The following is a 26,831-nucleotide window of genomic DNA, read 5'->3' as shown; positions in this document are numbered from 1 at the left end:
GGCGGAAAAAAACCCACTTTTAATTCTCTGTGCTGTTACTGAGATGCATTTTTTGGCAATAGCTGTGATTCAGAACCATTAACAAGAACGTTTTACCTGGAGAGAGTATTTACAAATCCCCAACAAGTGCGGGGACCAGAGTACAGCAATGTCATCCTCCTGGGTAGGTACCAGTCCAGCTCCTCTGCTGACAGAGGGACATCTGGCTGCTGCTGGATAATATCCCTGTACAAATAACACCTTTCTGATGGTGTGCTTCTTGCCCTCTAGATGGTACTAAGCACCGAGTCTGAAATTGCTGATTAAACTGCCTGCTGTCAATAACATTTTCAGGCTCTGAGGTTGTTAGAAAACCTCTTGGCTTTTCCATGGTTTTGATCCACATCCAGCTTTATAAATAGGTGGGTTCTGTCTCATTCAGTGCCATCGTTAGTTCAGCATGGGAAATGGTGTGATGCAGATTAAAATAACGAGCCTGGGGGCACAGAGAAATTGTGTGAGTCTCAAGTGCTGCCGCCTTTGCTTTAGACAACATGTTCAACCCCCGTATAGAGAATGACCCAGTTCCTATAAGGGTTGTTTTTGTGTTGGATCCTTATTAGGCTTGGCTTTTATAATTCCTGGAGGCTTTGGAGTGTATAGAGGGAACACACATCAATGCCTTCCTCCTTGATAAACAGAGAGCAGTTCATGGTGCCAGGCAAAAAACGTGTACATTGGTTATCATCTGTAGCTAGGAAATTGTTTGCTTGGCTCAGGATTCTCCCCAGGTCTGGCATTCTCTTTTGCTGTGTTTTCCCCTGCAGACACACCAGAGCAGTCCCAGAGGGCAGCAAAGCCATCAGGCACTGATGGCAGGTCCACACTGTCACCTCTTCCCAGGCAGAAGAGCCAGGAAAGGCTTGGGTGAAAACACAGACTGGAGCTGGTCAGTGGGTGCCCCTTGGCTCACCTGAAAGGGATCAGGCAGGGTGACTGCTGCTGCCTTGCCCTTCTGGGGGGAATTAAACCAGAGCAGCCATTAGCAAAACAAAATGACCTTGGCAACTCAAACAGTTCATTTCAAACCTGTGATACCTGCATTTCTATAGCAACAAAAATAGGAGGTTTTGCTTACAAATAGTGTCTTGTACATCTAAGAATAGCCACATTTCCACAGAATTATTAAAAAAAGACACAAATGCTAGTTTGGATATTAAGATTAATATATTTAATCTTTCTTGTTTGTAAAACAAGACATAAATTTGTGTATAGATATAACATATTTTTTTATTTATATATACTATATACAGACAATAAAAAAAATTATCCTCTGTATTAGACTGAGAGATTTATGGAGGAATGATGTAGGCATAATGGGGAGCTTTGAAGAAACTCAGAGTTTCATACTAGGTAATTCCCAGGGAAAAGGAAAACACGTCTCCCTGTCAGCCTTCAGCACTGTAACAGGCCTTGCCCACCACGGACTGAAGTCCCAACTGGCTCTTCCACTGGATATTTGCTACATGCTTCTTGAATCAGGAGGCTGTCCCCACAGCAGGATCCTCTGTGCCTTGCTGACAGCCACGGCCCCAGTCCGGGACAGCCACGGGCCAGGGGAGGTTATTGCACTCCAAGGATGCACATGTTAAAAGCACATTTGTGCATTTCCATAGCTCCTATGGAAGAACGAGACATTTTGTATGTGCATATCTATCAAAAACAATAGAGATGGGAAGCGACTGCTGGCACGGAGATCCCTGATCATCCCCAAGGGCTGGGGCGAGCTGGCTGGGTTGGACAGCTGCCCTCACCCCCGAGAGGCCAGGGCTGTCACCCTGCCCAGGGCTGTGACCCTGCCCAGGGCTGTGACCTCCTGCCCAGGGCTGTGACCCTGCCGAGGGCTGTGACCCTGCCCAGGGCTGTGACCCTGCCCAGGGCTGAGACCCTGCCCAGGGCTGTGACCCTGCCCAGGGCTGAGACCCTGCCCAGGGCTGAGACCCTGCCCAGGGCTGTGATCCTGCCCAGGGCTGTGATCCTGCCCAGGGCTGTGACCTCCTGCCCAGGGCTGTGACCCTGCCCAGGGCTGAGACCTCCTGCCCAGGGCTGTGACCTCCAGCCCAGGGCTGTGACCCTGCCCAGGGCTGTGACCTCCTGCCCAGGGCTGAGACCCTGCCCAGGGCTGTGACCTCCAGCCCAGGGCTGTGACCTCCAGCCCAGGGCTGTGACCCTGCCCAGGGCTGTGACCCTGCCCAGCCGGAGGGGCTGTGATGGGCATGGGCACCAGGATCCCAGGGGGACATGAGCTGCAGTGGGTGGCAGGGTGAGGGCAATGCAATGTGTGACCTTGCATTTCACTCCTTGCTCTGTTTTGGTGGGTAGGTGGCTGCAGGGAAACACCAGTTAAGGCTGTCTCATTGATTATGTCTATTACTAGACTGGGAGGAGGAGGAGGGGAACTTTGGGGTGGGAAGGAACACAACCAGGAATCATTTTACTATCCACCTAGGAGTGAAAACAAAAACCCCAAAACAATCAAAAAACCCCAACTCCAAGTAAATAATCACCTCAGAGAACTAAATAATGCTTCCTATGGCAGTCAGCCTGTTGAAGACAGAAAAAGAACCCCAACACCCTGGCAAAGAGGACAGCCCCTGCCTGGCCCATGGTCAAAGCAGATCCGGGGCTCCTCTCTGATGGTCACAGTGAAAAGAAATAGGAGAGGGTCTGGGCTGAGCCTTGGGGGCATGAGCCTAACCTCTGGAGAATGGTGTGAGAGTGGTCTCCCCTCAGCTGTTGGCTCACCTTCTGGCTTGCAGTGATCAAAGATCAGTCAATCTGGGTTCCTTGTAGGGTCTCTAGCATGGATTCAGCCATCCAGAAGAGGAACACAGAATTGTTTTGGTTGGAAAAGACTTCTAATATTATTGAGTCCAACCATTCCCCAAGCACTGCCAAGCGCATCACTAAACCATGTCTCCAAATGCCACAACTAAAGGTCTTTTAAACACTTCCAGGGATGGTGACTCCACCACTTCCCTAGGCAGCCTATTCCAAAACCTGACCACCATCAGTGAAGACATTTTTCTTACATCCAATCTAAACTTCCCCTGGCACAACATGAAGCCCTTTTCCCTCATCTTGTCACTTGCTACCTGGGGGAAGAGACCGATCCCCACCTGGCTGCTCCCTCCTGGCAGGAGCTGTGCAGAGCCACAAGTTCCCCCCTGAGCCTTCTTTTCTCCAGGCTGAGCCCCTTTCCAGATCCCTCAACTTCTTCTCATCAGACTTGTGTTCAGACCCTTCCCCAGCTCCGTTCCCTTCTCTGGACATGCTCCAGCCCCTCAGTGTCTTTCTTGTCATGAGGGGTGCAGAGCTGGACACAGGATTTGAGGAGTGGCCTCACCAGTGCCCAGCCAGGGGACAGTCACTGTCCTGGTCCTGCTGACCACACCATGGCTGGGACGGGCCAGGTGCCATTGACCTCTTGCCCACCTGGCACGCCTGGCTCCTGTTGAGCTGGTGTTGGCCAGCACCCCCAGGGCCTTTCCCACCAGGCACTTTCCAGCCCCTCTGCCCCAGCCTGGAGCTGCAGGGGGTTGTTGTGAGCCAGGGCAGGACCTGGCTGACCTTCACACAATTGGCCTCAGCCCATGGACCCAGCCTGTGCAGATCCCTCTGCAGAGCCTTCTTGCCCTCAGCACAACATTCCCACCCAAACTGGTGTCATCTCTAGTCTGACTGAGGGTGTCCTCAAAAGTTACTAAGCAGGACAGGCCACAGCACTGAGCCCTGGGGAACACCACTGGTGATGGCCCCAGCTGGATTTAGCTCCATTCCCCACCACTCTCTGGGGCCCATCCATCCATCCATCCATCCATCCATCCATCCATCCATCCATCATCCATCCATCCATCCATCCATCCATCCATCCATCCATCCATCATCCGTCCATCCATCCATCCATCCATCCATCCATCATCCATCCATCCATCCATCCATCCATCCATCCATCCATCCATCATCCGTCCATCCATCCATCCATCCATCCATCCATCATCCGTCCATCCATCCATCCATCCATCCATCCATCCATCCATCCATCCATCCAGTTTCTCCAGGAGAATGCTGAAGAACACAGTGAAGAACACAGTGTTGGATTTTTTACTAAAATCTAGGCAGACAACATCCACAGCCTTTCCTTCACCCACAGAGTCACCCTGTCATAGAAAGAGGCCAGGCTGCTCAAGCAGCCCCTGCCTTTCCCTGTGCTGGCTGGCCCTGATCCCCTGTATGTGCCATGTGATGGCACCCAAGACCATCTGCTCCGTGACCTTCTCGGCACCGAGGCCGGACTGACAGTCCTGTAGGTCTCTGGATTGTCCCCACTTGCAGGCATTAAGCCCTTGCCTTTGAGCACTGGGGCCTAAGCTGTGAGAGCAGAGCCCAGCAGGGTGCCCTAGCTCTGTCCCAGCATTATGGCAACCTGCCCCTGCTGGGACTACTTCCCAAGCCCTAGCACAGCAGCAGGGGCTTGCACCCAGAGATCCCTTCTGCTGCTAATTACGTTGTGTTTGTGGGCCAGGAAGATCCTGGAGGCAGAAGAGTTATTTACGTGGCAAGACACTGGTTTGGTTCCAGACTGCCCAAGTGAAGCCAGGAGATAGCTCACTGGCCCACCACAAACTGTGACAAAGGCCTGCACGAGCGAGGCCCAGAACCCCATGGAACCAAACTGGTGTGGAGATGGGGTGCCTGTACCTCCCAGGTACTGTCACCGACAAGCCAGTGTGGGAGAACAAGCAGAGAAGCTGCTTGAGCCCCTGGGCCAGATGATTGCACAGCTTGTGACAGGGCATGAATTCACCCTTCAAACCCATCACCAACACAACCATCCAATCTGCAGAGATCAAAGAGTGTCTTGGCTATGGCAAACCCCGGTAAATGTGGGCCTGCAGACATAGCATCCTCACCAGACCTGTGAGATTTGAGAGCATGGCCTGGCACACACTGCCTTGTTGGTCTTCACAGCTGGCTTTACTTATTGATCAACGTCTTTAGGGAGCGTGTGAGAGTGCTCATGACCGTGGCGACCGTGGCTGACTGGCGGGCGAGCTGCTCCACAGTCTGCTGGTGGCTCAGCGTTCTGGCCGTGGACTCCTCGGCAGCCTTCAGGAGGAAGGTGTAGTTTCTCACCACCTCCTCCACCTTCGTCAGCAGCTCTTGGCGCTGGGACTCCGAGCGCACGACGTACACCAGCCTCACAAAGGTCTCGATGAGGCTGCTTAGCACCTGGAAGCTGCTCGTGATGGCGGAGAGCATGTGGGTGGGACTCTTGTCGACGGCGGCCACGCGGCGGCAGGACGCCCGGAACTCCTTGAACTTGAGGGCCAGCTCCTGCTTGTATTCAGCCAGCTGGGAGATGTAGGGTTTGCAGTCTCGGACCTCAGGACTCAGCACACACTGCCTCAGGATGGTCAGGAGCTCGTTGGTGTCCAGCTGCACCTGCAGAAACCCATTGGGAAAGCTGTAGGCATGGCCTCGAAGGGTGTTGATCTTTGCCAGGCTCCCCTCAAAACTGGAGGTCCTTAAATCTATTTCCTGGGTCTGGCTCTCATTGGGACTGCTGCAGGCTGTTGCATCTAGGACCTGAAGAGTCCTGCTCATGACTGGGACCATCTGATTGTCCAGCTTCATTCCTGGGAGTATCTGCATGGGGATAGAATAGGACAGCTCATCCTTCTCGCTCCCATCATCTGCTACATCGCATTTTCTGTAGTAGAAGCAGTACCGGATGGAGCAGCACTTCTCATCCTCCATGTCTTCATCCCGCAGCTCAGCAGGACTTGGGTACATCTCCTCCTGGACAGAGAACACTGCTGAACCCTTCTGGTTCTTTTTGTCCTGTGCTATCTGGACATAGGAGGGGTCAGCCACTCCAGAGGCTTCCTGGATTTTGCTCTTCAGAACAGGACAGAGGATGCTGGGCTCAGGCTCTTTCTGGGGGCCTTTCTGCTTGGTTGTGTAGATGCTCTGGTAGACATCAGAGGACAAGGATGTCCTATCAGTCTTGTCTAGTTCACTAACACTGTAGCGACGCAAGAGCTTCCTGTAGTGGGGTGCACCCATGCACTCCCCTCGGGAGGTGCACGTTGTCAAACAGGACATGTCGTTCTCTGCATCTGACCGGTTGTCTCTGGACTCTAAACTTGTGGATCGGATCCGTTTGCCCTTGGAAGGGCTGCTCAAGCTGGTCAGCCTAATGGCTTCTACCTGCTTCTGGTCATCTGCATCTTTATCCCTGCCTCGCCTCTCCAGTTCTGGTATCACCAGCTGGTTGGGGGGTGGCCTCATTCCCCTGCAAATCCGCTTGCAGTCACAGCTCCGCCTTTGTTCCCTGGACATCCCTGGGACTTTTTGCACAGGACTGCTCCTCAGCTGGCAGCTGCAGCGCCCAGGGGCAGGTGGGTGCAGATACTCCTGTGGCGGGAGGTCACCTTTGCTCTTTGGCTTGAGCAGCTCTTCAAGGAATTCCAGCTCATACTGCTTCACCTTCTGCAGCTGGGCCTGCCGCTCGTCCGTCTCCTTCTTCAGCCGGGTGGGAAATGTTGCAGAGAACAGGTTCCTAAGCCTGAAGGGAGCTTTTGGGGCTTTGGGTTTAGCTGGGACATCAGCGTCTTGTTGGGTTACCTCCAGGACTTTTTCTACTTTTTTGGAAGGCACAGTGCTAATCTGCAGGCTCTCGGATCGGGGCATCAGCTGGATTGGCCCTTTGGCTTCCTCACTGGTGCTTCTGAAAGTGCTACCAGGTGATGGAGAGTGCACATTGCTGCTCTCAGCTTTTAAGATTTTGGCTGAGCTTTCCTGCTGTATTTTCTGTCCTTGGTTTGAAGGAGCTGTGTGTTTTTGCAAGACGAGGCTTATGGCTTCCCCACCTGCCTTCTGACCTGTCTCTCCACTTGCAGCTTTTCCTGGAGCATCTCTACTCACTTTTTGCTGGTAGCTTTTAGAGGCAAAAGTCTTACTGGACATCATTTCCTCACCTGCTGAGGCGAGGTGGAAAGCTTCAGCCTGACTGCCAGGAGCTTCCTTAGGACTTGGAGAAACTTCACAGTGCTGCTGCAGAGAGACTTGCTGCTGCTGCTGCTGCTGCTGACAGTTGCATAATGTCTCTGCAGTTTGTGGACCTCCTTTAAGCGTCAAAGGCTTGCTGCTGGCTGATGCACAGCTGCTGGTACCATTCATGTTCTGTTCTTTTAAGGCTGATACCACTTGGGGAGCTGAGGCTTTTGCATTTGCCACCTGCTGCAGAGCAGCTGAAACGATGGCTGAAGTTACACTGCTTTTCTGATCCAGGAGGAGCTTGGAGCTCGGCTGCACCTCTTTGGGCATCTTCTCTTGTAGATCCTGTGCCCGCTCCCTGCTTGGGGCTGCTGTGGCATGCAGAGATACCTCAAAGGCAGCTTTTGTGTGACCTGCACCTTTGCACTCAGAGCTCGGCACTGAAGCCCCCTTGCTCTGCTCACTAAGCTGGGGGGTCTGCCCCGGCTGGGCAGCCGAGGTGCAGCTCTGCTCCCTGTGCTGCTGCTCCTGCTTGCTCTTGCAGTTGGGAAGGCTGGGACTTTGGGTAGAGAAGGCTGGCTTCAGTGAAGGGCTCGGGTCCTGGCGGCTCAGGGGGTAGGGTGAGGTGAGAACAGCCTGCGCAGCACAGCTCTGGATTCGGAAAGGCAAGTCCTTCCTGGCCAGGAGGTTTTCTTTGTTGATGTGTTGGGTGAGGAAGTAGGCTGCGTTCTGATGCTGCTTCATAGCAGAGACCATCTCCGAGACATCGGTCAGCTCTGAGGAGTTCGTTTCGTGGCCAGAGTCCAAGGATGACTCGGGAGTGATGGCAGCCAGGACAATAAGACCTGAGGAGGGACACAAAGAAAACCCCACAACAATCCTCACACCACAGCGCTGTGTGGAGGAGAGGGGAACTCCTTGTGGCAGGAGGGTCCCAGGAATGCAGGGCACATTGGAGAAACTTCTGTCACTTCTCACAACTAAGAGTAAAGGCTTGCAAGGGAAATCACTTTGTCAACACTGAGCTGGCTTGATAGCTCAATTCAGCAAGAGCTTCTGGCCCAGGAAAAGATCCTGTGAAGCTTTCCATTGTTGGTGGTAACAGACCTATAGGGATGTCTCTGGCACAAGAAAGAAAATTGGGCAACAGGTACTCTGCCATAGTGAGTAGGGCAATCAAGATGGGCAGAGGGACAAAGGACTGTGCTGCCAGCAGGCTGGTCCCAGAGTCACCCCTCTGGCAGCAGGTTTGCCTTGTGAAGGGCTCACACACTGCAAAACTGGGTGGGAACCTGCAAAGACCCAAGGCCCAAGGTCCCAGCTGAGTGGGGTCACAGTGGGGAGGAACTCATGCTCATAGTACTGGTTAGAGACTCGCCCCAGCATCGTGGCATATAGCAGATATGGGATAAACCAAGAGACTCCTTCAGCCTCTGTCAGGGAGAGGAGTCCCACCTCAGCTTCTTAGAAATCTTCTGAGCAGTAAATTGGCTGCTCCTGCTACAGCCTGCTGCCACAACTTAGTTTTTACGAGGAGCTGCTTCACAGTCACTTATAGGATGGGAGGAGACTAAAGGGAAGGATGTACAATAGGAAAGAAAGGCTACAGGGATAAAAGGGAGTCACAGCCACTAAAATACCTGCTGTCTGCTGTGGAGGGGGATGTGGACAATCCTCTGAAGCAGCCAGGGCTTCCAGTGCCTGCAGGGTGGACACCAGGGCATCATCCAGCTCTTGGGCATGGTCCCGGACGGTGCGTGGCTGCACGCTGTCGATCAGAGTGACCGGGATCTCGTCGTAGAGGATGCCACAGAGGTGCTGGCCCTGCTCCTGGCTCTGGGCAGCCGCCCGGCGCTTGGGGTCGTCCTCATCGGAGCTGTTGTCTCGGAAGCCAGGAGGGGGGGCGGCGATGGCGGGCAGCAGGGACGTTGTCTCGTCTTCTTCCTCGTCGTTGTTCCCGGGAGGGGGGAGCGACGTCAAGTCCACCACGTTGTCGCGGGTGCTGCCAGGCTTGCCCCCCGTGCCCGAGGCCAGCCGGCTCTTGATCTTGGCTTGGCAGGACTCGCAGTAGAAGTGGGAGCTGTCGCTGCGCAGGTGGGTGTCTATGGTGTGTGCCCGGGCCCTGCTGGCGTGCCTGTCTTGCTCAAGGCCATCTGGGTCACACTCCTTAGCTACCCCGTTGTAGCCTTGGCCAGAGCTTTTGGAAGTGGGGTCAGATTTGGTCCTGGGACGAGTTTCCTCAAAAAAAATCAGGTTTTCATTGATATCCGTCCCGCTCTCTCTCTCCTTCCTCTGCTCTCGCATGTGCAGGTAGCAGAAGCGGATGAGCTCCGAGTCCGAAGCCCTGGTGCCAGGAGCCCCGGCTGCTCCGGTGACAGTGGCAGAGCCACCCACCAGCCCATTCTCCTTCTTTCCCATGTGCCCTGCCGTGGCAGGCCGCTGGAAGTTGTGTGCGTTGATGTAATCTAAACCAAAACCACAACAGGCACGTTAGCAGCAGCGCTGGGATGAAGGGAAAACAGTGGGGAAGCTCCTGCTCACCCTGGAGAAGCACCCGTGTGCTCTCTGCCCTCCAGCCCACAGCATGCAGCACTGCAGTGGGACACCCATGCTCCCTGCAGCACAGTCAGGCCACCTGGCTGGTCCTTTGGAAAACATGCTGGGTCTGTCTGCCAGGAATGAGGGTAGGAGAAATGTCCTGCACCACAGAAGGAGCTGGAAGGGACATTTCAAGGCCATCTGGTGCAATCCCCCTGCAGTGAGCAGGGATGCCAACTAGATCAGGTTGCTCAGAGCCATGTCCAACATTCAAGGAAATCTTGAATGTTTCCAGGGGTGGGAACCTGTGCCTACACCTCACCACTCTCATCATAAAACCCTTGCTCCTTGTAGCTAATCTGAATCTACTCTCTTTCAATTTAAAACCACTGCCCCTTGTCCTACAACTACAAGCCCTATTAAACAGCCTCCCTGGAGCCTACTCTTCTCAAGACTAAAACCTCCAACTCTCTCACCTAGGTGAGGTGCTCCAGCACTCTGATCATCTTCATGGCCTCCTCTGGGCTCGCTCCAACAGGTCCATGTCCTTCCTGTGCTGGGGACCCCAGAGCTGGAGGCAGCACTGCAGGTGGGGCCTCACCAGAGTGGAGCAGAGGGGCAGAATCCCCTCCCTTGATCTGCTGGTCATGCTGCTTTTTGGGCAGCCCAGGACACACTGGGCTTGCTGGGCTGTGAGCTCATGCTGCCAGCTCATTCCCAGCCTCTCATGCACCAGCACCTCCAGGTCCTCAGCAGGGCTGCTCTCCATCCTTCATCCCCCATCCTGGATCGGTGCTGGGGTTGCCCTGACCCAGCTGCAGCACCTCGCATTGGCCTTGTTGAACCTTGTGGGATTCCCGTGGGCCACTGCTGGAGCCTGTCCAGGTCCCTCTGGCTGTCACTCTGTCCCTCAGGCATTTCAACTGAACGACTCAGCTTGGTGTCATCTGCAAACCTGCTGAGGGTGCTCTCAATCCACTGTGTCCTTGATAAAGACATGAAACAGTCCTGGTCCCAGGACAGGCCCCTGAGCTTGGTCTCTCTGCTGGGGCCAGGGCTGGCAGAGCCAGAGGAGGGCTGGCCAGCACAGGTGACACTGGGACACAGGGATGTGGGTGCTGCATCACTGATCCCCAACTGTGTCCCGAGGGCAGCAGGAGCAGCCCAGCTGCTCTGACAAGGATCTCCAGCCTCAGCCTGCCAGTTCACATGCTATATGGCAAGAAGGAATTGTTGCCATTTTTGGGTAATGTTGGCCACACCAAGCAGTGTTCAGGAGACTACTAAAAGTGGAGTAATATTGCCTTTTGGGGAGACATCCACTGCAGTTTGGCTGTGTTCCAGTGACAGTGCCCCAGCCCCTTGTCCCTCACTGCCTGTGATCCGTGTGTTATTTCTATCTGGCTGACAGCTGTTGGATCAGGCTGGCTATAACAGAGCCCCTTGCTCTTGCTGTTAAGTATCTCCCAGTGACAGCCTCCCCTTGCTCCCTTGTGCAGGTGAAGTGCCTGAAATACAACTTGAATTTCTGGCCAGAGGTCCATCCCTCAGGAGGGGCAGCTGTCTGCAGTGCGGGTTGGAATGTGCAGCTGTGCTGAGAGTGGCTGCCGGGGGATGCAGGTTTTGTCTGACCAAGGATAAATTAAATCAAATAACTCCTAATTAAATTCATTAGCTCAACAAATTGGACAATTTGTCTCCCCAAACACATGTTTGTATTATACTGTTCATCACCTGCAATGCTAAAATCCCAATAAAAACAAAATCCCTTTGATGCCCGGCCATGGCAGTGCTCAGAAATGACAGCTGTGTGAGGGAGCACAAGGCTGCTGCAGCTGGGGACGTGTGGGCTCTGGAAGGGTGGCAAAGGCTGAGGCACAGGCTCGCAGGCTGCCCATGCCAAGCCAAGTCCTGCTGCTGAATGGGGCCAAACCCCAAAAATTCAACATCCAGCTGCTGCCTGCTCAGGAGGGAGAAAATGTCCTGACAAGGAGCTGAGAGGGCAACTGAGGGCACAGAGCTGCTTGGCTGATGGTGGCTGATGGTGAGAGTGGGGAGAAGAAGGGCAGGGAGGTGAATCACCTGTGTAGCTCCAGCATGGCACAATGGAGGGCAAGGCTCTGGCACACGGCTCCGCAGGGAAATGCAGAGAGATGGATCTCACTGACAACATTCAGACAGCGTGTGCATTTCTAAAAATGTCTGCTGTTCAGCAGGAGGCTCTAATGGGCCTCAGGGAAGATGGATGTGCTCCTCTTCTAGGTAAAAGCATGGGCCGAGGCTTGATTTTACATTTAAGATTCTGGCACAGTCTGCCTGCAGCCTGGGAAGTCTGGACTAACTTAATTCATCCCAGTGGGGCTCTCTCCTGCAAGGATGCGCTAATGATCAGCAGTCGCTGCTCCCTGGGATCCGCCCAGCTCCGACAGCTCAGCCGGAGCCCTGCGGAGAGCTGACTGCTTCCCCAGCACACCCTAAATCCACTCCTGGAGGGTGCCTGGGCGACTGGGCTGAGTGCACTGGGTGTGCACGGGAATTGCTCCTCTCCCCTGGTCACAGGGGCTTTCAGTGCACCCAGGAGGATCCACAGCCATCCAGAGAGGGGCTGGAGAGATCCATCCCCTCCCCACACTGTGACTCCCTCTCACCCTCACTCCTGCCCCTGCCCAGTTCCATTGGTTACTTGGGACTGTCAAGAACAGGGCAGGATCTACAACTCTTTTTGGCACAGGTTTGGACCATGGCCCTGAAGCAAAATCTCATGAAAAAAAATCTGGCTATTGTCACAGTAGCTGGAATGTGGAAAAACACCACTTGCACATGCTGAGCCATCCCCTGAGAGGCCAGGAACTGTGGGTGCTGCCAGCCTTCTTCCAAGCCCTCAGGTGTGGCGTGCTCTCTACTCCTCTGAGCTCCCACAGCCATGTGCCCCATGTGTCCCTGTAGCCCACATCAGGGTGGCATGAGCCAGGGAAGGACCACTCTGATGACAGTTACACCAGTTTAGTTGCAAACACCCTCTGCTCACAGCAAAATGTGATTAAAGACATTTCCATAAGGGCAAGCAGGGCAGAGCACAGTGACAGCTGTCAGTCAGAGGCACAGAGGAAGAAAGGAGAGAAAACTGCTTATACTTACACCAAAATCACCTGCCAGGCCTTTTCTGGATTCACTGAGGTTGCTGCAGATGCTTTCCTGATCCCTCTTGTGAGTGTGTCTTCCCACACGTGCCAAATCCATGTTTGGGTGCCTTCCTCAAAGGCACCAAGTGCTTTCCCATGAGCTCTCTGCACTCCCCCCATTCCCCAAGCCAGGCCCATCCTGAGAAGGGAGTTTTGACACTGGCAGCTAAACTGAGGTGTTGTCACAGCTCTCTGGAGCTGCAGTGTCACTTGAGAGGCCTGGGAGGGACCTTCCAGAGACAGCTGGGTTGGTATTTTGCCCATCTCCAGTCACTGAACACATATTTTACATTTCCTATGCAAAATATATTGGATGTGAACACCTGCATGGAACAGCAGCATGTAGTTCATGGTTGGCTCTTGTTTGAAATCACTCTTGAGAATCATTGCTCTTTTTGGAGGGTGACTCACACCTGCAAGCCATCCTTAAGGGACAGCATTGGTGCCTGCTGAGATGTTAGCTCCTGCTGTGTCCAGACCAGCCTTCTGCTCCCTGAAAAGCTGGGACAGCCAAGTTTCCTTCCTGATTCAGGAATCCAGCAGAGCAGCCATGGCAGGGCTGCCTGTGAGGCTCAGACCCCCAGGCTGGGACAGCAGTGTCAGGGCAGCAGGAATGCAGCCCCCTGAGCTCACACACTCAGCTGGGTCTCTGGAGCAGGATGCCAGCCAGGGGACGTGTGCTGCATCCCTGCAGCAGAGCACAGGCTGCTCTGGGAGGACCCAGCACATGGCTGGCAGCTTTACAGGGCTTCTCAAACAGCACCTCCTGGAGCTGCTCCAGGAGCTGCCACGACAGCTCCCGGGGAGTGCTTAGGGCCTGAGCTGATAGCACAAGTCATTTTGGCTGATCCAAAATGGGGACCTGTCTCCCTGCTCCTTGCTTTCTGGCTAAAGAGGGAGTCTGCTGGCTCTCGAGGTGAATGGGAGCAGAGGGGAGATGTCAGAGGAAGCCTTCCCCTTCCTAATGCTGCAGAGTGCTGAGCACTGGGAGGGAGGAGGCTGGGGAAGGGGCTGGCACAGAAAGCAGAGGCTGAAACGTACCTGCCTTGATAATCTGAGGTGGGGGTGGCTGGCTGGGGGCCCTGGACAGGATCATCTTCTTGGAGTCCACCAGGAGCCGGCAGTAGCCTGCGATCAGGCAGGCAAAGTTGGTGGCTTCAGGCCACTCCATCAGCAACACCAGCGGCTGGAAGGCAAGAGAGGGGAAGAACATGATGGCCACTGGCTCAGCCGGTGGGGACCAGAGCTCCACAGGGGCTGTGCTGGGCCCTGCACTGGTGGGACTGGTGAGCTGCTGGTGCTCCCAGCACTCCCATGTGAAAAAGCAACCAGCTGCACAGCCTGGCTCCCGCTCACCCCACAAATGGCTGTGCACAGGAGGGCGTCTGGCTGCAGCTGTGATTCCTGCTGGCTGACTCCCCCAAGGATGAGGGACCCACAACAATGTCCTTCTGATCCTTCGGTGCCCTGAGCCCACCTGCAAGCACCTGTTCAACCATCAGGGCTTCGGGAGGAGCACAGGGACTTTGGGAATCTCCAGCTGCCAGAACCCCTCTTTCATTGCAGGCACTGTGTCTCCCTCCCATAAGTTAAAACATCTGCTTCCAGAAAGATGCCAAAGGGGCCAAACCCCATTACAGGTTCCCCCAGCTACTGCTCTGAGACTGTGGATCTTATTTAAACCTAACCCTTTGGAAAATTAAATTTGTGCTTAGGAGCAGATGGTGCCTTCCCTTTTAGGAGAGCATTTATTTGCATGCTAAAAAAGATCTTTGCTTTAAAGAGAAATAAAACTCAGACATGATCTGTGTGACACATATAACCTCACAGCACAATCCAGCAGCAGACAGAGCGAGTCCCAGTTCCCCGATTTTCTTAGGACAATCTCCTTAGGGGGATCAGCTAGCCCAGGGCAGCTGCTGGGGTGGGATTCACTCTTACCCACCCAGTGAGGACCTGTGCACTGCTGGGAGCAGGCTGGGCAGAGCAGTCTGTGTCAGCACAGCTCCCTGGAGAGGTCCATGCTCCATCTGAGCCCAAGCACTGCTCAGGACAGACCCGTGAGATGGACAAAATTGACAACGGTCATGGCAAAGGCAGCTCCTGCCCTCAGCCCCCCCTTGCACAAAGCACCTCCACCTAAAGGGCCTTTGTGCCCAGGTACAGGGGATTTCTGAGCCACCTGGGGATGCTGAACTGCTGCTGTCTCAGGCTGCCTGTCCTGCCACGCTCGGCCTCTTGCACACCAAGAGCCCTCCAGGACTCAGAAGAACTCATTTACCACATTCAGGGAACACCAAGGCTGTTTTAAAAAACACTTAAGCCTACACAGTGTGGAAAGCATTAAAGCTATTTTGGTTTTCTTGCTTTAAAACCACAAGAGGTTCCTGGTACCCACTGGCCAGGTTTGTGCTCTGCTTAATATTTGCTTAGGCCAGAGGGACCATAAAGTGCAACAAATTTGGGTGTGAAGCCACCAGCCCTGGGCAGAGCTGCATGAGATCCCCAAGCCATGCCAGCCCCTGGCAGATTTCTCCCAAGACCAGGGTAAAGAAGTTCTCTCTTTGGCTGCTGTGCAGGAAGATAAAGGAAAAGAAATAACTTGATGTGGAAGAGAAGTAGCCTGATAAGTGAACATGCTCTGCTGCGAGGCTCTGCCCCTGCCTGCTTGACAAGTCTCTTTCTGAATCTTGGAAAATAAAGCTGAGATGACACAGATCAAAGAGGAAGCATCAAACCAGAGGGAGAGGAGTGAAGAGGTTCTCAACATATCTCAAAAGAGGCAGGCATGCAGTGGTGGGGAGGTGACACCTCTTAGCCCAGCTCCAGTCTTGGCATAAGTGATGAGAGGAAGCCATGTGCTCTGTGTATGAAGCATCCTTAAAACAAGTGGCTTCTACACAGGGCTGAGCCCTCCTGGATTTTTCAAGCCATCTGTTGAATGAGGACATATTTGTGCATTTCCCCTGCTCCATTCTGCAGGGTTTGGAGTGTCAGCAGCAAGGGAGGGAGCAAATCCCAGTGGGAGGGAGGCAATGCTTGATAAACACCCACTGCTGGGAGATTAAACCGAGAGGCCAAGGTGGGCTGAGAATCCCCTTCCAAAAGGAAAACCAGGGCATAGTTTCCACCATGTGTGACTCCCACTGAGGCAGAGTGGCACAGGGTTGTGAGCCTTCACTGCCTCCCTGTCAGTGCTCACCATGCAGCCCCCAGGGCAGCCCCAGTGCCCCAGCTGGCAACCAGCATCTCCAAGACCCATTTCCACCTTTCCATCTTTCCATCTTTGCTCAGCTACCTGTGCCTCAGGATGCTCCCACCCATCCAGAGATGGGACTGTAGCTTCTTGCTGGCAGGACACAGCCCCTGGATCAATCCTCCTGAAGGGTGACAGGACCGAGATACAACAACCCTGACAACAACCCTGATGTTTCTCAACTACAAATGATACACCAGGGTGCTGGAGCTCCCTACCAGGTCTCCAAGCAAGTCCAGCCTCCAGAATGGCTTCCAGCAATAAATGCATGGCATGCAGGAGTTAACTGTGGCACTCTGCTCTGAAAAGGAGGACTCTTAAACCTGGTTAACATTACAGCTGAGAAAAGATTACTCTGGTATACTGACAGGGAAGCTGTGTGAGAGTTCTTCAATTGTCAAGCATTTAAATATTGTTATTAGGGATTAAATCACTTCAGGTGCAGCTTGAAGCCATCCACCCCTGCTGTGGATGTGTCATCTCCCCATGGCCTGGGGCACGGGTCTGTGTCCTGCTCATGGTTATGAGCTGTTTACAAAGCCTGGGATAGTGAGCAAAGCTGCTGCAGTCAGGCTGTGCATTCCCCCTGGCCTCGCTGGCTCCTCTGCTGCTCACTAACAGAATTCTGGCACAGCATCTGAGCCTTTCCCACATGGGGTTACAAGCCTGGCTCTCTCTCTTCCACTCCACTAGGTAGTTTTGCTGAGGTTGCAACAGCTCAGCTGCCTTTGAGATGTCCATCCTGCTGCCACATCCCCTGAAAGGGGCAGCAGATCTGAAAGTGATTTATGGGGTCAAGAAGCAAAGAGATTGCAAAGAGAAGCAAAGAGAAGCAAACAAGATTGCAGCAGCCCTGTTCTGTTGGGAAGTGATTCCACAAAGAGGAGGGTCAGGGGTGGCAGCTAAGGGAGGTGTTATTTTTGGGCACTGGCGACCTTGGCCACCCTGTTCCATGTGGGCAAGGCAAACGAGATCGTGTGGACAGCCAGGCACGGGCGAGCTGAGCAAATATTGACTTTGTGACCAGGTGCAGCAAGCCTTGCCAGCTCATGGTGCTGAGGGTTCTAGATGGCAAATTCAGGGTAGCTTTGCGGGGAGCTGCTCTGAATGAGAACAACTCTGAAGAACTGCAGTCTGCTTTGGGTTTCCTTGGCTTCTGGTGAAGAGGATTCACCTCCTTTCCCTTAGAAACACCCTGCTAGAGGCAGTGAGGGCTCGTGCCTGAGGTCAGGACTGGCCTGGTGCCCAGGGGCTGGGGTGTATTGTGACATTCCTGCTTATCTCCCTGCAGTACTCACTGCTCAATCTCAACCAAACCCAACAAAGATGTAGGAACCTAGAAGAGCATGAATCTTTCTGTTTTCTAAACCCAGGGGTGCCGTAGGGCAGAGACTGGTGTGAGCAGCTGGAAGGCAGGGAAGGATGCAGCAGGGACAAAAGCAGTGCTGTTCCTCTGAGCCCTGCTCCCTGCCCTGGCAGCACCGTGGCCACAAGGTGCAGAACCCTCTTTCCCAGCTGCTGATCAGGAGATGATGTTGATCACTGATGGGGAACAAGTTATCAACCTGGATAACCCCTGGCTGTCCTCCCAGGCACCTCTGGCCTGTCTCATGCCCACTAGCCCATCCTCTTCCTCATTCTCACAGGCACACTCTTGCTGCTACAGCTCCTCAGTGGCCCCAGGGCTCTGTTTCCTTGGGAGAGCAAAGCAGAAATGCCTGTCTGTGTTTTGTCAGAACAGCTGCGCCTTTAGGACAAAAACTCTAAGTTTTACACAGAAGCAAACTTACTGGGATAATCGTACTGCTCTAAAAATTGGACAAACATCAGATTCCCAGTGGGATGCCAGGTGATGTGCCATCTCTAACCTATAATGTGCCAACATGTAAAGAAGCAAATTTTCACAAGGATGCTCTTCCTACATCTAAATGTGTATTGCCAGCCTGAAATTATTCATGGTTTGATCTGTCATGCATAATGGTTTCCTAGATTCTCTAGGCCTCATGAGGAAAGGACACCTTTTCATTCAAAGTTTCCCGCTTGACAACCAGTCTCTCTGTGAAGTAAAACAAAATGTTTATACCGGATAGAAGAAATAACTTTTTCATTAGCTTATTAATGATATAGTGATTTTTCAATAATGCCCTGCTTTTAAACATGATCTCAGTGTTCTTCTGAAGGGTATTTTCTTGCTCAAACAAAGGTCTGTAGGAAATTTTCTGGCCAGGGTTGTGTTAGATGATTTTAGCAGTCCTCATACTGAAATTAATTTATGGCTCAATCTAGTCATACTATAACCTCTAAGATTATATACATTTCCTTTTAATCTGGCCCCTTTATCACGTACTTTGGGTCCTACTCTGCTTCCTTTAATGCAGTGCAGCAGAATGATAGGAGATGAATTTACATAATTTATGTTCCTTGGTTTACTTGAGGTGCCCTGCCAAGTTTTTATGTAATAATACAGGCACCTGGGCCTAACGAGGCAGCAGTCAATTTTTCAGTCCTATCTGACCTTTCCTTCTGTCCCCTGAAGCATTCATAACTCAGTTCTATCAATACCAGGCTGCTTGTGACCAGGACCACTACTTCCCACTTGTTGATTGATAAGGGTGCTGCTTTGGTTAGACCTGCAGGTCTCTCCTTTCTTAGAGGGCTGCATTTTTTGGTTGGCTTTGGGGCTTCTTTTTATCTTTTTTTTTTTTTTTCCTTTTTTTTTTTTTTTTAATGAACAAATCAAATTTGGCTTTGCAGTCGTGGAAACTCATCCTCTCCACATGTTTTCTGCCTCTCGTTTTTCTTTCATTGTCTCCTGTGTGCCTGCAGGCAGCAATATGGGTGGTGCTGGAGCTGGGCAGTGCTTTGTGTTGCATCCCAGTGCTTTGCCTTACACCCCATTCCCTTGCCTTACACCCCATTCCCTTGCCTTACACCCCATTCCTTTGCCTGACACCCCACTGCAAGCAGGCATCTGTGTTTGCCCCTCCCACCCAGGTACCGAGCCAAAGGAAACCTCAATCCCTCCCTCTCTCCCAGGAGATGATGGCATTTCAGAGCGGTTTGATGCAAATAAAGATTAATTTGTTGTAGGGAATCAGAGCTGTGGGCCTGTCATCACTCCAAAGCCTTGCTCTTGCTGTGGGAGAAATCCCAGGGCTCCAGTCAGGGCTTGCAGGGGCGCAGGAACGTCAGTCTGGCCTGCCACTGTTTTCAGACTGGAGTTTGGCAAATACACGTCGAGCACTGGGCTCAGCACAGCCCTGCCACGATCAGCTGAGGGAGCACAGCCAGGCTTGGGGCTGGCTCCAGAGGGAAGGCTCAGAGGGGTCATCATCCATCATCCATCATCCATCATCCATCATCCATCATCCATCATCCATCATCCATCATCCATCCCCTGGGAGAGGAAGGGCTGAGCCCAGCAGTGCACAGAGCTCTTTTTTCCCGTGGCAGGCTGGAAGCACACCCTGGGACAGCACCAGTGCCCACATTCCAGGCACAGCAGCAGCAGCCAGGCGTGTTTCTGAATTAATCTTTCCTTTGGTTTCCTCTCTCAAGTCTTGATCTCGGCTTAAGCGCCGGCTGGCTGCGGGCCCTGCTGGGAGCCCAGAGTCAATTAGCCCAGTGCCTCTGATTGAATTGTGCCTGGCCAGCAGCCAGTGCTGCGGGCTCCTGCCCCAGAGCCCTGCACAGGGACAGGGCACAGCCTGGGACAGCTCCTCTGCACCTCTGCTAAGCTGCCGAGCTTGGCCAGGCTCAGGAGATCCGGCTTCCCCCAAGCACCTTCTTTCATTCACATGCAGAGTGCTTCAGCAGCCTTTTTCCCAACGCTGAGACTGTTAATAACAAACAGCCCAGCGATGTGCAGCTGTGTAAATCAGAAAGGAGAAATGCTCCATTGGAAAAACCATTTCAGATGGAACAAACTCTTAGCTCCTGTGGGAGCTGCGGAGCTGCACAGCCAGGGGAGCCACACCTCCTGCCCTGGGCAGCCTGGGGGAGCAGTCACCTCCTGTGCCCCATCCAGGCTGCCAGGCTTGTCCAGGTGCCAGGTGTTGGAACTCAAAATGTCCCTCAGACATTTTTGGAGGTTCTGGGTCCAGGTCAGAAGCATTTGAGACCCTGGCAGGCAGCTGGAAACAGCTGTGATTTTGGGTTTGAGCCATGGAATGATTTACCAACCTTGCAGGAAGAACAAAAGTCACAAAAGTTTAGATATTATAGTAGAAGTAGTTACAAAGTAGAGGGAAGAATTTTTTAGTATTGTACAGGGGGGTTTTGGTACCTGTACAGGGGGTTTTTTACTTTGTACATGGGGGTCAGAGGTTTTAAGATGGAGGAATGTAGGCTGATCCTGTTCCTCCTCTTTCTTCTTCCTTACCTCCATGTTCTTGATGGTGTTGGCACTCCCAGATTGGTTTAGAGTAGAAAAGCACCATTTAATATAGGTAATAGGCATTGGGGAAAACTGTAACCATGTAACACATAATGTACCATATAAAAGATAGAAAATCCCCATTTAATATAGGTAATAGGCATTGGGGAAAACTGTAACCATGTAACACATAATGTACCATATAAAAGATAGAAAATCCCCATTTAATATAGGCAATAGGCATTGGAAAAAACTAACCATGTCACACATAATGTCCCATATAAAAGAGAGCAGCAGCCCTGGGCGGGGAGAGAAGAAGCAGTCGGGGTCAGAGAGGATGTCAGGGTGTGTGTGTGCCTCTGCCTGAGCTGTGAGCAAACCACAGCAGCCCCAGGAGAAAATCTTTTAGATAACTTGCAATAAACTGCCTTGAGACCGAACAACAGAGACTGCTGAGCCTTTCTTTGGAAGCTCAGGTTGGAGGAGAGACTTTTCCACCACACGAAGCCCCTGCACCAGGCCGGGGCTCCAATAGCCAGGCAGAAGATGCTGACATTGTCCTTGCTGGGATACTGGGAGGTACAGGAGGACTTTGCAAGGTTGCACCAGGGAGGAAAGAAGAAACATGCCTGAAACTCGATTCTGAGCTGGCTCAGAAGCATTGGCCACTCTCAAATTCTGGTCCCAGCAGGAGGGGAAAGCCCCGGGAGATGCAGAGCCCCCTAACCTGGCAAGATGCACTTAATGCATAAAGATCACAGGAGACGCCTTGCACCACCTCCCTGCCCCCAGGAAATGTATGAGCTCCAGAATCAGCGCCCAAACATGAGGAGGAAGAACAGAGGAGCTACAGCCCCAGCAGCAAGGTGGATTTGTCAGGTGAGAATGACCACTGAAACCTGCAGAAAGACCACCTGCACCACTGCAGTGCAGCTGGGGATGTGTGGTCCTGCCCCCAGCTGCAGACTGGGAACTTTCTCAGCATTCCCAAGCAGAACTGCTCACTCCTTCTGTGACTGTTGAGACAAAATCTGCTCCTGTCCTCCCTGCAGCTCTCACAGACCTTGCAATGGAATAAAAATCCTTGGAACCAGTAGCAGGAGCCTGTTCTTCTGTCCTGAGGTTGTGTGGCTCCTTCCTGAGGGTTTCTGTCAGCATTTGCCCCTCTCTTGCCACAGTGGCAAAAATCTAAAAAAGCCAAGGCAGAGGTACCAGCCCTGGGTTTGTATCCCTGGGCTGTTTTAAACAGAAATTGAAGACCAGGATGGAAAAGCGCCAAAACAAACCAATTAACTACCTAGTGAATAATTCATAAGACAAACAGTATTTATTTTCCACCCGAAATAAATGCAAATGGTTTATGATCTCCTCAAGCCTGTTTGTTACCTAAAAATCTCCCCCAGCTCCTTCCTGGCAGGTGAGTCTGGGCTGTGGTTGCAGCTCAGCAGCAGATAAGGGTGTCTGGACTGTGCTGGCTGGTTTGGTCAGGGTGTTCAGACCTCCCAGCAAAGGGGTGCTCTATGACCTGACTCCCTTTTTTACCCATCATTTTAACTACACTTAGAAATTCAAGATGGTCTTTCTGCACAAAACCCTAAACCATCATTGCCCATCTGTGTTTCCACAGTAACTCAGCGAGCACCTCCTACAGATCCAGGCTGGGAGCTGCCCCAGCACAACATCCCATGAGAGCAGCAGTGCCAGGCGTCACGGGGAAATAGCCCAGGGGGACATCCCCTCCTACACTGGAGCTCCGGCAGGTTCCCAGGGGTGACATGGATTTGACAGGTCTCCAGAGCAGTCAGGACACTGCTTTGAGCCCTCTAATGGTTTGCAGCTCACAGCAGAAACTGATTGATTTGCAACCTAGGGCTTTAGCCAGTGACACGTTCAGTGCAATAGAATAATTGTAGGGAGCAGATTAGCACTGTGAGATAATGATCTTTTTGCCTGCTTTTCTTAGCCTGCCTCATCCATCGCTGTCCTGCGTAGGATTAGCATATGCCTCATTTTGGAGCAAACATTCTGCCTTTAAAACCCAGCCCTTCAGATAATGGCTAAATGAAGACAGATAACAGCAGCCTCTGCCCTGGCACGGTACTGTGGAGCCTGCTGAGAGCCATAAATGGGATGCTTGCTCCATTCCAGGCAGGCAGAGGGGCTTTTGGTGGCCAGAAGCAGCTGCCTGGAGTTTCTCATGGAGATAAAGCCATCGTGCATGCGGACGTGCTCGCTGGAAGTGTGTGAGCTGGCTTACTCCAGTGAGCTGGCTTTTCTCCAGCCTTTGGGGGGCTGGCTAGCAGGGTCAGAGGGAAAAGCCTGCTCCTGCAGCAGGAAAGGGCTGGGGGAGGTACAGGGTGGATTGCTGCAGTGGGGAATGGCTGTGGGGAGCAGCGCTGCAGGAGCTGTGGCCAAGCTGCGTGGGAATCGCCACCTAATTTAGAGTGGATGGATGCCAGCATCACCCAAGCCTCCAGAGCATCTGTCCCTCCTGTGGCCAGTGTGTATGTGGGGGGACAGTGCTCTCTGCCACAGCAGGGAGAGGAGGGCAGCAGCACCCCAGAGCTCAGTGCCATGGTGACAATGGCACAGCCGTGCTCAGAGCACTCACAGTGAGCCACGAGCAGTAACAGGGTCATGAGCAGCCTGTTATTAATGCATTAATGTGGTGATTTTACACCCAAATGCAAGGGGCGTGGGCAGCAGGAGGAACCTGCAGGGTTACTCATGGTGCAACCCCTGGCTATTCCTGCTCTGTAAGGAGTAAATGGATGGATTCCTGCACAGCCCAGGCAGCCGGAGGGGCTAGGCAAGGAGGGCTTCCACCTCTCCATGCAGCAGGGGAGGGTGAGGGCTCTGAAGGGTTAGAACAGACAGACACCAAGGCTTTAACTGCACAACAACTGACCTCGGTGGGATGCAGAAGAGGGAATGTTAGAAATGTTACAGTTGACCAAATACCCACTTGGATTAGGAATGCAAAAAAAGGGCTTTGTCGATGAGGCTGTGGAGGGGAGAGCTGAAGCAGAGGGGATGAGGATTAGCACAGCTCTGGCAGAGGTTACTGGAGTGTTACTGCAGGTTAGCAGAGCTGCTGGAGCAGGCACAGTGGCAGCAGGAAAACAGACTTGCACGAATTAATGAGCTGGGTGGGAGATAGTGCTAAAATCCACCAGGACAGGAGGCAGCAGGAGAATCCTAAACAAATGCACCATGATTACAGCTGTGAGACTATGCAAAGAAAGGGCTGCAGAGAGAGCTTTGAGACCTTGCAGGAGATGAAACACAGCTGGCAAAGCTCAGCTCCATCAGTCTTGGGGGAAAAAGGGATGAATGCAGGGGCAGGAAAGCTGACCCACAGCCAAGGGCTCAGAGTGCAGCAGCACCTCCCTGCCCCAGAGTCCTGGCCCCACTGTGGCAGACATCTCTGCCAAGTACTGCTCCTGCCTGACTCACTCCAAACTCAGTCCTAACTCTGTCCTGTTGAATTCACAGTGAGAGAAGAGACAAGACTTGGCATTTACCTGTGAGATCTCTGCCCCTCAGCTGTCCTTCCCCATGGGGCAGGGAGGCGGTGACACCAAGGGTGCCCTGGGGACACACACAACTATCTGCCTTTGGTCTGTCAGGGCCATGTCCCAGCTTGTTAAAAACCTGACCAAAGGCCAAGGAAAGTTCTCTTTAGGATCGTGTGGCTGCTGCACCAGGCACCAAAGAAGGAAATAAAGATCTTACTGTGCTGGTGACACTTTTCTTGGAGGGTTTGGAACCCATGAGGAGAGGGGGTAGGGGCTGACCACGGGGACTGACTATCAGAACCAGCACTGCACTACACAACAACAGCAGGAGATGGGGGATGACAACACATGGGCTCAGGAGGGGGAGGGCATGCCAAGGAGTGCTCTGGGGGCTGAAGGGCAGCTGGCAGGTACCCAGGGGGTGGCTACTGGCCCAGGGACACACAGCCATGTGTGCCCACACTGAGTCCAACAACTCCTTACCATCATTTCCACTTCATTCAACAATCCTGCCTGGCTTGACAAGTTCCACAAGTGCTACTAATGCATGAAACCTCCCAGTCCCCTCCAGTATCTGCCCCCAGCCCAGCTGGCCCATGTACTGCTCCTCTCCAGCCCTGAGCAGAGGTGAGGTGCTGTCCTGCCTCCAAAACGTCCTGCTACCTGCCTGGCCTGTCACGCCCATCTGCCCTGAGGATGCTGCTTGAACCATTAGGTAGGTGTTTGGGTCATGGCCAGAGGGCCACCATGCCTGCCCTGTGGCCCTCAGCAGCCATCCCTGCCTGTGTGGCACAAGGAGTCAGACCAGCAGGGGAGATGCTGCAGACCCTGGTGGGAAAGGGGTTTTGGAGTCTCTAGGAATCCCTGAGCAGGTTCTCCAGCACACAGCTGTGACATGAATCCCCTCAAAGGCTGGCCCCAACCCCCCAGCCTCATCTCCACCACACCCATGCCTACCTTGGCATCCAGGATGCTTGTCTCCACCCGGGCCACCCCCTGGTTCTCCCTGAACAGCTGGATCTTGCTGACCTTGCTGAACTCTGACAGCACTGTGGTGAGGTTGGTCTTCAGGTCAATGACGTGGCTGATGCCGTGCCGGGGCCCCACCAGCAGGGTGGTGGCTGCCTGCTTCTCGTCCTGGTGGCACAGGCACATGGAGAGACAAGGAGACAGACAGGCAGGGGTGAACAAACACACCCTGGCATGACACTGCTGCACCTGGCTCTCCCCATGGGGCCAAGCCTCAATGCTGGCAGCCTGGTCAGCTCCAGGATGGCTTTTGTAGAGCAGTAGGTAAGGCTGGTGCCCCAACCTGCCTCCCTGAGCCCCTTTGCAGAGCTGGGAGTGGTGTGCAGGATGTCAAGGCCATTTCAAAGTAAAGCTCTGAACTGACTGTCCACATGAAATATTCAGGCTCACTGGGGTCACTACACTAAAGTAAGTGTGTTACAAATCTGTCTGATCTGACATTGCCTCTGAGAGAAGGAAGCAAAGGAGGGAGCGAATGTATTCCAGGAAAGAAGAAAGCCTTGACTGGAAATCAGGATGTTTCTTGCTCTGGTCTAAAAGGAGCCAGGTGTGGAGGGGAAGAGGAGCTGGGCAGACCGTTGCAGAAGATAATAAGGGAATACTTTTTACCACTTCAACACAGTTCAACTCACAGGCTGGCTCAGAAGCATTGCTTTGCTGTCAGAGTTAAAAAAATGCTGTCTACTCAGGCAGTGCCAGGGGCAGGCTCTGACTGCTCTGCTGTGGCACCAAGCAGACACTGCGAGGTTGTGCCTGCACTGATTTCCTGCAGGCAGCCCTTTGAGCTGTGAGCTGAGGGGCAGAGCAGACCAAAGGCTGCCAGAGAAGGAACCCAGTAGGCAAAGCTCTGAAAGCCAGGGAAGCGCTGAGACCACAGGTGGGTGGAAGGAAGGATGGGTAAATGGAAGGATGGCAGAGAGGTGACACCTAGATGGGGACCTCTGGGTAGGAGGTGGATGAGAAGGACGAAAGGGTGAGCCAGGCAGTGGGGAGCCTTTGTGGGTCCTGTTTGGGCTGGTGGCTTTCCTCCTGCTGAGGGGGTTTGGGTGAGCGGTGGAGATGCAGGATCACTGTGGCAGTGACCAGGCTGCAGCACCTGTGACAGGGCAGCAAGCCCAGCTGTGGGCAAGCAGGAACACAGTGGCCTTTGCCAGGGGCTGCCCCCCTCCAGGATGGATGGCAGGATGTGCCAGGGCACGATCGAGCTACAGACACACGTCTGCAACCCCTCCAGCTTCACGGAGCAGGTCGTCTTGCTGCCTCACAGGCTGGCAGGAGCAGAGCAGATCCTGACCCTGCAGAGCTGAGAACACTCCCTGCTGACAGCAGAGGCTCCGAGGCTCTCTGGGTGGGCTTGGAGCTCAGCAGGGCAGAGCAAGAGACCGAGGGAAGTGATTTTTGTGGGAGCCACGTGTCCCCTGGCTCCCCCAGCACACTCAGGAGCAGGCACCTCCCAGCCCAGCCTGAATTACCGTACCAGTCCCACCGTGTTGAAGAGAACCCCAGCGAAGGTCGGCAGCTCGTTCAGGATCCTCAGGTACTGCAGCTTTGCCTGGGCTGTGGAGACCTGACAAAACAGCACCCAGGTGATCACTGTGAGCACAGGGAAGAGATGCAGAGGCTGGGGCAGACCTGGGGGCTCTCTGGTAGGGGTGCACAGCAGTTGTGAGGCAGCTCCGGGCACGGGCTGTGCTGGCAGCGAGTCTGAGCAATGGGTGAGGGCAGGTTCCACTCCCCTGCCATCCTGGGCAGCTGTTGGGAGGTAGCTCAGAGCAGAGGCACAGCAGGAAGGAGCCCCAGTGCTTGCTGTATAATCCCCCTGAGGTGTACAAGCCTCCCTCCCTCCCTGGGGAGCAGTGAAGGCTGCAGGGACCGAGGCGGTGGCTCAGCCG

General features: G+C 53.4%; 1 protein-coding gene across 15 annotated transcripts in view; it reads right to left on the bottom strand.

Moving 5' to 3' along the window:
• Window positions 1–1,187: 1,187 nt before the first annotated feature.
• The window catches only part of FRMPD3 (FERM and PDZ domain containing 3), a 63,981-nt gene continuing 38,337 nt past the window's right edge, over window positions 1,188–26,831 (bottom strand). For 9 of the 15 annotated variants that reach the window (XM_085570490.1, XM_085570498.1, XM_085570489.1 and 6 more), the window contains 6 exons: window positions 26,417–26,506; window positions 24,868–25,047; window positions 13,803–13,947; window positions 8,682–9,506; window positions 2,227–7,886; window positions 1,188–2,034 (listed from right to left, as the gene is read on the bottom strand). In XM_085570490.1, coding sequence (XP_085426616.1) covers window positions 5,017–7,886; window positions 8,682–9,506; window positions 13,803–13,947; window positions 24,868–25,047; window positions 26,417–26,506 — 4,110 coding nt within the window. In that variant the 3' untranslated portion in view covers window positions 1,188–2,034; window positions 2,227–5,016. Of the gene's footprint in view, window positions 2,035–2,208; window positions 7,887–8,681; window positions 9,507–13,802; window positions 13,948–24,867; window positions 25,048–26,416; window positions 26,507–26,831 lie in introns of all 15 variants that reach the window. The other 6 variants (XM_085570492.1, XM_085570496.1, XM_085570494.1 and 3 more) reach the window with 6 other exon arrangements.

The sequence above is a fragment of the Lonchura striata genome, chromosome 4A (assembly GCF_050655825.1).
Source record: "Lonchura striata isolate lonStrDom1 chromosome 4A, ASM5065582v1, whole genome shotgun sequence".
NCBI lineage: Eukaryota > Metazoa > Chordata > Aves > Passeriformes > Estrildidae > Lonchura > Lonchura striata.
Note: the sequence above shows the minus strand (reverse complement) of the source record. Positions and strands in the feature narration are given on the sequence as shown.